The sequence below is a fragment of the Dromiciops gliroides genome, chromosome 1 (genome assembly GCF_019393635.1).
Source record: "Dromiciops gliroides isolate mDroGli1 chromosome 1, mDroGli1.pri, whole genome shotgun sequence".
NCBI lineage: Eukaryota > Metazoa > Chordata > Mammalia > Microbiotheria > Microbiotheriidae > Dromiciops > Dromiciops gliroides.
In genome coordinates, this window is record NC_057861.1 from 315144107 (window position 1) to 315156122 (window position 12016).

General features: G+C 40.9%; 1 protein-coding gene across 1 annotated transcript in view; it reads left to right on the plus strand.

Annotated features, from left to right (window-relative positions):
- The window catches only part of MYO5B (myosin VB), a 577307-nt gene that overhangs the window by 502665 nt on the left and 62626 nt on the right, over positions 1-12016 (plus strand). Inside the window, 5 exon segments of the mRNA XM_043977928.1 lie at positions 683-767; positions 2320-2468; positions 4111-4230; positions 8097-8234; positions 11264-11329. Of these exon segments, the coding sequence (XP_043833863.1) occupies positions 683-767; positions 2320-2468; positions 4111-4230; positions 8097-8234; positions 11264-11329 (558 nt within the window).

The following is a 12016-nucleotide window of genomic DNA, read 5'->3' on the forward strand; positions in this document are numbered from 1 at the left end:
TCTTAATTCCTTCCCACTTGTCCTTAGACACACCCCCCCCCCCCCCGCCCATTTAAAAAATGCTTTGTGTTCTCCTTTGCTGTTTCAATACATTTACTCCTTTCATGTGGCTCCTGGTACTGAATAGTGAAGAAAAGTTTGATATTCCTTCTACCAGTGTCTAGTAGCAAGTTTCCTGTCCTTTCCTAGTGCCCTGACCCTCACCCTGACCACTCCCCCAGGGAAAAAGAGACAAAAACTTTAAGAAATCTGCTCGTTGAGAGTCTCTGCCCCTACTAAAGCATTTCCCAAGGCAGGGGATGGAGGGGAGGGGCTTGGTCCCACTTCCAAGATATACCTGAGGTTTTCATACATACTGAGACCAAGGGAATCAGCTCAGCCCAGCCTTTTATGATGATATTTTATGTGACATTTTTATTAGACAATAGAAAATCATGAAAGGCATTCCCTTTCCCAGGTCTGGTTGATGAAGTTTTTTTGTTTATTTGTATCCGCCTAATATAAGGGGTGAAATCAAGGAGGAAGGAGGCTTGTTTAAAAAAAATGAAAGGAAGAAAGAGAACATTCAAAGTCAACCAGGTGAAATGTAATTCCCATAAAGAATGAGCCTGACCTTGAGCTGGCTGGCATTACAAGAGGTAACATGTTCCCCTGTTGTGTGGGTATGTGTTTTCTTTTTTAGCGAGTTTTGGACCTGGAGCAAGAGAACGCGCTTTTGAAAGATGAAAAAGAAATACTTAACAACCAAATCTTGTGCCAATCTAAAGGTAAGGTGCTGGGTGAATCATCTGTGTGTTTTCAGTGTGTCAGAAGGGCCCCTCTTTATTTTCCATTCATGTTTGTTCCCCTACTCCCATCCCTCTCCCCCTGGCAAAAAAAAAAGTTCACTGGTTTGTCATGCTGCTATGTATGATGGCAGTGTGGAGAAATCTGATTTAATCTGGGAGGGATTACGAAAGAAATGAGTGGGGGCAGCTAGGTGGTGCAGTGGATAGAGCACCAGCCCTGGAGTCAGGGGTACCTGAGTTCAAATCCAGCCTCAGACACTTAACACTTACTAGCTGTGTGACCCTGGGCAAGTCACTTAACCCCAATTGCCTCACTAAAAAAAATAAAATAAAATAAATATTTTTTAAAAAAGGGAAAGAAATGAGCAACCACCCCTCCACCCTATGCCATTTCATTTTAAGATATTAATTGGAGCAGCTCTGGGGGAAATGACTCCTTTTAAAGAGAAGCCCCTTGCTGTCAGATTTGTGAAATATTTAGACTGAGCTTTGTTTAGGGATGTATTTCTTTATGAGGGCCAAAGATCCCTGTGGGGTTCTGGCAGGTGAGAGGTGTCCTTGTTGAGTTGCCCGGGTTCCCTTTAAGAACCCAACAGGCAAAGTTATCAAGGAATTGCAACAATTGTAGATGTTGCCAAATTTAGATTGATCTCGGGACCCAGATCCTGTGAGGCCCTTTCCCCTACATTCCTTCCTTAGTTCCCACCCCTTGCCTAAGATTATAATATCAGGGCAGCTAGGTGGTGCAGTGGATAAAGCACCAGCCCTGGATTCAGGAAGACCTGAGTTCAAAACAGCCTCAGACACTTACTAGCTGTGTGACCCTGGACAAGTCATTTAACCCTCATTGCCCCACAAAATAAATAAATAAAATTTTAAAACTAAGACTATAATATCCTTTCTCGGAGGCACAATGCTAGGCACATTATTATTGTTATTGTTATCCAGATTTGTGATTTCATTGTTTTAGGGAACTTCTAGTAAGGAAAACACACTGGAACAGGGTGCAACTCCTACAGCTCAGCCTTAGAGAGTTGCCTAGCACATAGTAGGTTCTTAATCAATGCTTTCTCTTTGATCTCTTATTCTTTTATGGCTTATCCACTCTTCCATCAACCCTAACCCTACCAAGCCAATAGTGTTTTAGCAACTTCAAACTTAGGTGAGAGGGTGGGGGCATGAATTCTTCCAGTAATACTGACAGCAATTCCCATGACAACTGTTGGAATGGCTTGAACCTGAAAAAATATGAAATTCAAGGCCCACTTCAGAGAACCAAAGCCATCTGGATCCTTGGTATTCCTCTCTCCTCCAACTCTCTCTGGGCAAGGCTTTTCTCCTCTCTGCTGCCTTATGCATGATGAGATGGGCATCCCTCATATATTACGTGAATTGATTCTTTGGAGGCAGGTATAGCAACTCCATCATGGGCAGATTTTTGACAAGGGACTAATCAGTGTACCAGTGTCAATAACCACTGGGGGGATTAATTTAGCAGATGAAATGGTGGCTTAATATGCCTTCTTTTCAGATGAATTTGCCCAAAATTCAGTAAAGGAGAATCTCCTAATGAAGAAGGAGCTGGAGGAGGAACGGTCACGGTACCAAAACCTTGTGAAGGAGTATTCCCGTTTGGAGCAAAGCTATGACAACCTTCGGGATGAGATGACCATCATAAAGGTAAGGAGAGTAATTCCTTCTTCCTAAACACCTCTGGTCTACTCAAATGCCCTCTGACCTCACTGTTCATTTCCCCTAGTCCATTGGAGCTGATCTCTGATAAGGTGTGACCAGAGTCTAAGCTTGACATTCCTTGGGGGAGGCAGGCATAATGTAAGCAAGTATCTGGGTAGGAAAACTTATTGTCAAACAATATCTAGCTGTGACTGCTGGGTCTTATAAAGGATCCTGTGGGACATTGTTGGGCAGCTCACCAGCGAGTGCTCTAGTTTGTTTCAGGGTTTTCCTGGTTTACAGAACTTTTTGTGCTTCCATCACCATTTAAAGCTGAGAGATATTTTAAATTAAATTCCTCTTTTTTATTGTGAACTTAACATCCATCCACAAACATGAAATTTCAGTATACAAAGAACAGAAAGCGTATTGTATAATTGAACCTTTGGAACTCTATTGCTACTTAACAATTTGTTTTTTAATGCATATTAAATTTAAGACAAGAGCAACAAAATTTCCCTGTGTCCATTTCTGAACTTCTTTCTGCTATCTTCTATTTATTTTTCATCTTTGCTCTTTTTGCTCCCTTCCTTCCTTCCTTCCTTTCTTTTTCATTCTTTCTGCCACATCAATTTCACTATGCACCCGCTTCAAGCAAAATAAAACCACATATTGGCCATGTCTGAAAATGTAAGCTTCATTCTGCCCCTCTAGTCCACTGAGTAGAGCTGGAAAGCATGCTTCATCTTCAGTTGAAGCTAGCATATGAATGAAGCCGAGAAGACCTAATGTGGTTTAAGTGGTACCTTGCGTAAAGTGACTCAGACATGCTTTGAATAATACTCCATTTAGATTGTTTTCTCAAATACCTGATGAAACATCACATACACAGACACATTTTCATGATAATTCAGAACTGCAATTATTCTTTTTCTTTCTGCTTCAAGTAAACATTTCCCTACAGGATTTCCTATCCATACAACATTGGTTGAGTAAGCAGGAAGAGAAATTGAGTAGGAACATATGAGGAATTATAAAATTGCCCCAGCAAGTCTAGCTTTTACTCTTTCAGTTGAGTCAGATGCTAAAAAAGAAAAAAAAGTTACTCTAAATAAACTATATAAATGGAAAACTCCATTTTTAATATCCACCACCAGTTTTCAAAATTTGCCTGTAATAGTAATGAGGGTAGGGAGAGAAGACTGGAGGGCTCTGTTTCCAGGATCCTCTTAAGAGAGCGTATAATGACATGCAGCTTTGGAGTGATGCTCACTCTCTGCCTGGGGAGTCAGGGATCATTTCACAAGGCCCTCTCTTGTAGATTGTTACCCTAAGCCTTATGGATTTGCATTTCATTGAGCAACAGAATTGCCCAACCTTACTATGGGGGTAAGCATGTGTTTATTGGATTGTGATGTCATTACTTAGGTGGCTGCAGGAAATGTAGATGAAATGGCTCTTTTGAGATGTCCCTGTTAGCCACCATTCTAAGAGGTCACCAATGCTGATATATTTTTTTTGTATGAGATTAACCACAACAACAAAACACAAGATCTATTTGTCCTCCAGAATTCATAGTGCTGCTTAATACTGTTCCTTTATGAGATTTCATGTGTTAAATTATTTTGACAATTGTCTCTTTGAACAGCAAACCCCGGGTCATAGGCGAAATCCTTCAAACCAGAGTAGTTTAGAATCTGACTCAAATTACCCATCAGTCTCCACATCTGAGATCGGAGATACAGAAGATGCAATCCAGCAGGTGGAGGTAAGTCTCTCTGGCTCAAGGCCACTGTGTACAATTTGTTGGAGAGAAAGAAATGATAATGCGCCTTTCCTGAATAGCCTTAAGCAGCAATGATATCTCCTATTAGGATATAAAATTTTATCAGTGATGAAAAGAGAAGTTGAATTAAAAATCTCGCCCCCAAGGTAACTGTCTCTATTAAGAAACACAGAATGTCAAAACTAGAAGGGACTTTAGAAACCATCTGGTCTTACCTCTTCATTTTACAGATGAGAAGACCAAGGTCCAGTATGTGTTATATCTGCCTGGTATAATATAAAATCCTTGAAGCCAGAGACCAGCTCATTTTTGTTTTGTTTTTTTTGGTTTTTTTTTTTTTGGTGAGGCAGTTGGGGTTAAGTGACTTGCCCAGGGTCTGAGGCCAGATTTGAACTCAGGTACTCCTGAATCCAGGGCCGGTGCTCTTTCTACTGCGCCACCTAGCTGCCCCAGACCAGCTCATTTTTAAATTTGTACTCCCACTCCCTAACACAAACTTGGTGTTTCATAAATCCCTTTTGAATAATTGTTTGATAGGGGAAAGTGGCTTGGGTCAGAGTCACACAATCAGTTAGTGACAGAACAGATACTAAAACACAGATCTCCTGAATCTCAGGCTTGTACTTATATCTATTACAGTACTCTCAAGGGTTGACATTTAGTTTGCAAAAGGATATATGTTATTCCTTTATTCAGATATGGAAGAATGAGGCAGGAAGGTGAGTTTTTGTTGATTTTTCATAAAAGATCAAGAAATGCAGAGAAATGTGGGGTGAATAGCTTGACTTCTGAGCAAGCCATTGAAGACAGTAGGATAATTTCATATATCCATATGATTATTACCTGGATCACCTAAAGCAAATCTCTTTACCTCCCTGGGGTCTCAGTTCCTTCATCTATAAAATGAATGGGCTTAGATGATCTCTGTGGTCTTTTCAACTTCTGATATTCTCTGGTCATAATGCTACAGTTACAGTTGAATGAATGAAAAAACATTTATTAAGTGCCTACTGTGTGCCAAGCATTGGGGACACAAATAGAAAAATCAAGGCAGCATCTTAGAAATGAGATCTGTATTGGAGCAACAAAGATTTTTCCAGACTAAGATGGAAGCAGTACAGCTCAGCTTTATCCCACCATTAACTAAATTACTAACAACCTACCTCTTAGACAAGCTGTAAATATGATCCAGATCCCCTCAAAGATGAAAGAGAAAGGAATCAGGCCTCAGTAAGCAAAAGTCCCTTGCAGGATGAAATCACAAGACTTCACCCTAAAAGTCTCAGTTGCCTCAGCAGGAAGAAATCCCCTGAGAGACTCAGGTAAAACTGCCAAACTTAAGCACCCAAGTAAAACAAAAACCTGATGCACTAAGGAAAAAGAAACACTTCCATGTTAAGAAAGAAAAGATTCTACTCAGGCTGACCATTGATTTTTTTTTTAATTGTGTAAAAAATGGCCCTTAACCCCTCTCTCTTTGTCCCTTGAAGGAAAAGGCCTCAACTAGGTTTCTCCCATAAGAGGAGAGCATTTTCAGATTTTACTGAAGATTAAAGAAAAGGCCTCTCCTCTCTTCTCATCCAAAGGAAAGGGCTTGAACCAAAGCTGATCACAGGAGACAATTACTTTGATGTCCGTGGTGAAGGGAAAGGACTAAGATCTAGAACTCAATTCCTGAGGCCTCAGCAGCAAAAATGAATAAACAACAAAGGAACACAATAAAAGACTTTGTCGTTGATGGGGATGACCAACACACACACATAATTAAAAAACACTTAGAATCAAAACATCAAAGAATAAGCAGCTTTCCCAAAAAGAATAATTAGAATTCTTCAAAGAAATTATGCAAATTAAAAAAGATATAATAAAAGAAATGAAAACCATGGAAGAGAGCAATATAAAAAAGGATTAACAGCTTAATAAAAGAGGTAGAAAGCTCACCCTAATAATAAACTCCCTGGAAATCAGAATGCACTTGGAAATGAATGATTTCAGGAGACAACAAAATTCTTAAAACAAAACCAAAAAAAAGAGAAACCTGAGTAAAATATAAGATATCTCATATCAAAAACAACTGACCTGAAAAAAAACATATTAAGGAGGGATAAGTTAAGAGTCAGGGGTTATCTGTTTACCTTAAATCTGTGACCAAAAGAAAAAAGAACTTGAATCTCTTATTTCAAGAGATCATTAAAGAAAATTGCCCAAACATATTAGAACAAGGGGGCAATGTGAAAATGGAAAGAATAAAATTATCACTTCCTCAAAGAAACTTCAAAATGCCTGGTCTCATCTTCACAAGAGTTGTATCCTGTGATGATGACTATCTATAGTGGCCAGACTATAGCCTATAACTATAGGGCCAGTGGTGTGGTAAACATTCCTCTTCCTAGGGCTCTTGGATGTACCACTCTGAAGGTGCCAATTGATGATCATAGTGGTGGTGATCATAGTGATAATGATGGGGAGGCTGGGCCACTTCTCGACAGGTGTCGAGCCCCTAGGTGAAGCTCCCCTTAAAAATCTGGAGGACATGGGGTAGCTAAGTGGTGCAGTGGATAATGCACTGGCCCTGGATTCCAGAGGACCTGCGTTCAAATCAGGCCTCAGATGCTTGACACTTACTAGCTGTGTGACCCTGGGCAATTAATTCACTTAACTCTCATTGCCCTGTAAAAAAGCAAAAAAAAAAAAATCCAGAGGACAGATAAACAAACACAAGCTTAAAGGGAAAAAAATGTCAAGAAACCACTGTTCCATAATATATTAGATATAGAAGCAGATATGTTACTATTGTCCCAAGATATGATCTATCATGGTTTGACCACAATCTTGACAATGATTACTAATCACATAGCTTGTTTTTTTGTTTGTTTGGGTTTTTTGTGGGGATATGGGGGTTAAGTGACTTGCCCAGGGTCACACAGCTAGTAAGTGTCAAGTGTCTGAGGCCAGATTTGAACTCAGGTACTCCTGAATCCAGGGCAGGTGCTTTATCCACTGCACCACCTAGCTGCCCCCGATCATGTAGTTTGTTAATGAGTAGGGGTTTATTTTCCACATTCTTTAGTGTCTCTTATGTGGGACTGGGTTTTTTTGTTTTGTTTTTTTTACTTTTTATTTTTTTGGCAGGGCAATGAGGGTTAAGTGACTTGCCCAGGGTCACACAGTTAGTACCTGTCAAGTGTTTGAGGACTGATTTGAACTCAGGTCCTCCTGAATCCAGGGCCCAGTGCTTTATCCACTGTGCCACTAGCTACCCCTTTATTTTTTTTCTTTTTCTTTTTTTCATTTTGGGGGGGGGAGGATGAGGCAATTGGGGTTAAGTGACTTGCCCAGGGTCACACAGCTAGTAAGTGTCAAGTGTCTGAGGCCGGATTTGAACTCAGGTCCAGGGCCACTCTATCCACTGAGCCACCTAGCTGCCCCTGCCCCTTTATTTTTTAAAGAATTCTTTTTCATCTCTCCCCTCCCCCAAAGGACTTTGTTCTCATCCAATTTGACTTTTCCTATGTGATTGACCATTTTTGATGGATTTCTGAAAGAGAAGGGTTTATGTCTAACACTCAGATGCTCTGTAGGCTTTCAGGGGGACTTGCAGTAAAATACTTTTCTTTGGCAAAAACCTTAAAATCTGTTAGTATCAACGTCCATGATGTGGAATGGTCCCATGGGATTGGGTAGAGGAAACTGGAGGCAAACAGGGTTAAACTTGGGTAGAAGTTTGGCTAGTGTTTAGCTTGTGAAGGAGAGGAGCAGGGACAAAAGAGAATTAGATAATGAGGTGTTTCCCTAAAGCATTTGCCTTGTCTGAAACCTCTTTCTTTTCTTTCCCCCTGGCCCTGAAGGAAATGGGCCTGGAGAAAGCAGCTATGGATATGACTGTCTTCTTGAAGCTGCAGAAGAGAGTTCGGGAGCTGGAGCAGGAAAGGAAGAAATTGCAAACTCAGCTAGAAAAGGAGCAACAAGAAAACAAGAAAGTCCAGGTACAGTCAGGTTCTTAGGGACCCCTTGTAATGTACAGGATAGGAGACAGATCGACAACCCCCATCCTCATAGACTACTCCTGGATATATTAAAGTTTGGCTTTTTGGAGTGACGATGAACTTCAGGGAGGGTGAGCTAACCTGGTCATAAATAATCCAATGCATGAACTCACTAATAAGACATGTTAAACTAGGCAGCTAGGTAGCGCAGTAGAGAGAGTACTGGGTCTGCAGTCAGGAAGACTCATCTCCCTGAGTTCAAATCCAGCCTCAAACACTTACCAGCTGTGTGATCCTGGGAAAGTCATTTAACCCCTGCTTGCCTCAGTTTCCTCCTCTGTAAAGTGAGCTGGAGTAGAAAATGGCAAACCACTCCAGTATCTCTGCCAAGAAAACCCCAAATGGGGTCAGACACAACTGAACAAACTGAAAACCAATATTAGGATTCTACTATATGCATTCCCCATGTCCTTCCTGTTAGAACAGCAGAGTGGGAGATTGCCCGAATATCCCTAAATTAAGCAGTTTTAATTGGTAAGACTTGGATGTTCTGGTGATGTTCTTTGCCCCTTTTCTAGATGGATGATATTTTTCCCTACACCTTCAGGCCTAGCACTCTGTCTACTGTGACCATACATAAAGCTGTATCAAAAAAACAGGTGTTATTAACCTTCACCTAAGCCTGAAGGAGCCATATAGTCCACTGTGTGGAGTGTATCATGACTTACTCTGTCTCAAAGCTTGCACAAACAGTTCATGTTCTTCTATTTAACACAGCTTGGTCCCCCCTCCAAGGTCCTCCCAAGCCACTGCCATGCCTTGCAGTAAGCTAGTCATGCTGATGGATTTAAATCTCTCTGGTAGATTAGACTCAGAATGGAGGGTAAAAGGATTAGGTTTATAAGTGACACATTACATTAGGAAAGAAGCTGCTGTGACAGGTAGTAATAAAATGTATGGAAAGCCAAATGGACTGGACCAGAAGATGCCAAAAAAAGGAGAAAAGACAGAAAGAATAAAAATCTTGCCCCTGCTTCCTTCTGAATCCAAAAATTGTATTTTACCCCTCCATTTCCCATGGCCTCAGTCTAGAAGTTCCAAATGATCCAGAAAACCCAACTTCTGGGTGCTAACCAGCTCAGTTTCGTCCCAGATATTGGGAATGAAAGGGAAAAACATGGGATTGCCTCCTAAATAAATCACTGACTCCTGACAGAGTGAAATGAGAATCACAGGGGAGAGAACCAACAGAACCCAGTTATGACATCCCGAAAGCCCACCTCCCGGACCAGCCAGAATCTAATCCATGAGTCCCAGAGTAGAGGAGAGATAGTTACTGGGGCTTTTATTGGTACAAAGACAAGGCCCAGAGTGATACAATCCATTTTAGCTGAGGGAATGTGGCATAGTGCATAAAGAAGAGGCCAGCTTTGTGATCTGGGAGACCTGGATTCAGATCTTCCTGTGACATATACAATTGTGTGACCCTAGTCATTTAGAACTCTTGGTACCTACTCCAATCAACCTTCTAAGACTATCAGTTGAAGAGTAAGTTCAGACTTGCATTGGCAGAGGGATCTCCTTGCCCATATGCCAATGAAATTACTAATTTAAAAAAACACACACACACAAAAGTGTAGGGTAAAAAGCCAACCTAGTTCCTGTCCTCAGGAAGTTTCCATTCTGGGAGGGGGTGGGGGTTTGCAGAATATGCTACGGGTCACAAGTGTTGTACAAAATGGGAGTGCAGTAGGGATAAAGGAGAGATCCAATGTGCTCTAGTATTTTGATTTCTTTCTTTTTGTTCAGAGTAGGTTTCCCTATTTTTCCCAGAATGAAAGTACAAGAACTACCCAAGGATCTGGTCCCACCATAATGTGCACCGGGTCTGTGACCTACTTCATTTCCAATTCCAGTTGGTTCTCCCCTTAGGCAAATAGAGGAGCCCCTGCTCCCATAGGCTTGTCAAATTTAGTGTGTTCATCCCGAGAGCTTAGCCCACTGCAGCCTGGAAATCTGTAGTTTAAGAGATCCACCAGCCTCAGCCTGCTCAGTAGCTAGGGTTCCAGACACATACCACCTTGCCTGGCTTGATCTAGAAAATTTTGAGAAAGGAGCTACCCCTGAAATATTTTCTCCCAGGTAGAGATGTATGGTGCAACTCTCACCATGGAGAAAGACACTTCTGTAAATGAGAGATGGCACCTAAATCAATGTGATTTTAAAAAATCAATTTTTGTTTGGTCTGTCCCATTGCGAGGGCAGTGATCCTGCTGCCTTGACTGCTCGCCAGGGCTAGGATGAATCTGAGCTACTATCGACCGAGTTCACTTACACTGAGGGAAGGTTGTGTGATACTTCGGGGGCTTAGCCTGTGGCAAGTGAACCTGGTATTATTATGATTGTGGGGCTAATGCTTATAGGTGTTTCTATAACTCGGTGCCCTGGAGTCAGGAAGAATGGAGTTTGAATCCAGCCTCAGACACTTTCTAGCTGTGTGACCTTGGACAAGTCACTTCTCCAGGGTCTGCCTCAGTTTCCTCATCTGTGAAATGGGGACAACAACAGCACTCACTTCTCTTTAATCATAAGTCTCCTCAGTTATGGGAAGCTTGGTGAAAAGGGTGAATTTTGAGATGGTGATGTCAGTGACCCAATGGAGAGAATAGTGTGCAGATGGTAAGGCAGGTATTTATGCAGAGCCATAAATCATACTGCATTTCTATAGTATTTGAAAATTTATAGAACTTTTCTTAACAGCAATTCTGTGAGGTACAATGGGCATTATGAATAGTAGCTCCATTTTGTAGATGATGCAACTAACCGATAGAAAGGCTAAGAGACGTAACCTGAGCCACACAGCTAAAGAGCATTGGAGCTGGCATTGCATCGCAGGCATAGGGTTTTTAGAACTGCAACAACAAGGCATTAGTGTAGTTCAAGGCAAGGCACTGGTCCACTGTCATTTCATGTCTTGCTAATTTTTTTATAGCTTTGCATCACTTATCTGTCTGTCTTCATCTTTGCAGGTGGTTGAAACAAAGAATGGAATAGATGCAGACCAAGATGCAGATCTGGCCTACAACAGCTTGAAGGTAAGGTTGATTCAATAATAACTATTAGCTACATGACCCTAGGCAAGTCAATTAACTTCTTATCCTCAATTTCATCATTTGATGAGCATTTATATAAAGGACGTTTTTTTTAACCTTCCAGAGGATGGAATGGTCAGCTGGAAGAGAGCAGTATTTAGAGTCAGGAGACCTCAGGCCATATCCTAGGTCTGCCCTGGGTTTCACTGTGGGCCTTCAAGAAAATCAGTTTATCCCTGTGGAATTTTGTTTTCTCCCCCTCACCTTACACACAGGTTTTTAATAAATTCAATTCAATCAAAGAAAACACTTGTCTAAAATTAAGAAAAATATCTTAAAAGGTTTTATTGTAAAGGGCAAGAATATCTGCTTTGCCTGCTTTATAGGGTTTTCTGGAAAGAAAAGTCCAAAAAAATTTCTTTTTAATTTAAAAAAAAATTTAAAAAAGAAAGTCCAAAGACAGCTGTAGAAGCACTTTGAAAAGCCAAACCTGTGTGTGTGTGTGCGCGTGCGTATGTACATAAATATCTATCCATACATATGTATATAAACAAATCCAGATATATATGTAGATATACACATGTATACATATATGCACACAAATACACATGCACAGGACTATAGATAAATATGAGTATGTCTATACATATAAAGACATGTGCACACATGATACACATATATTATTATATA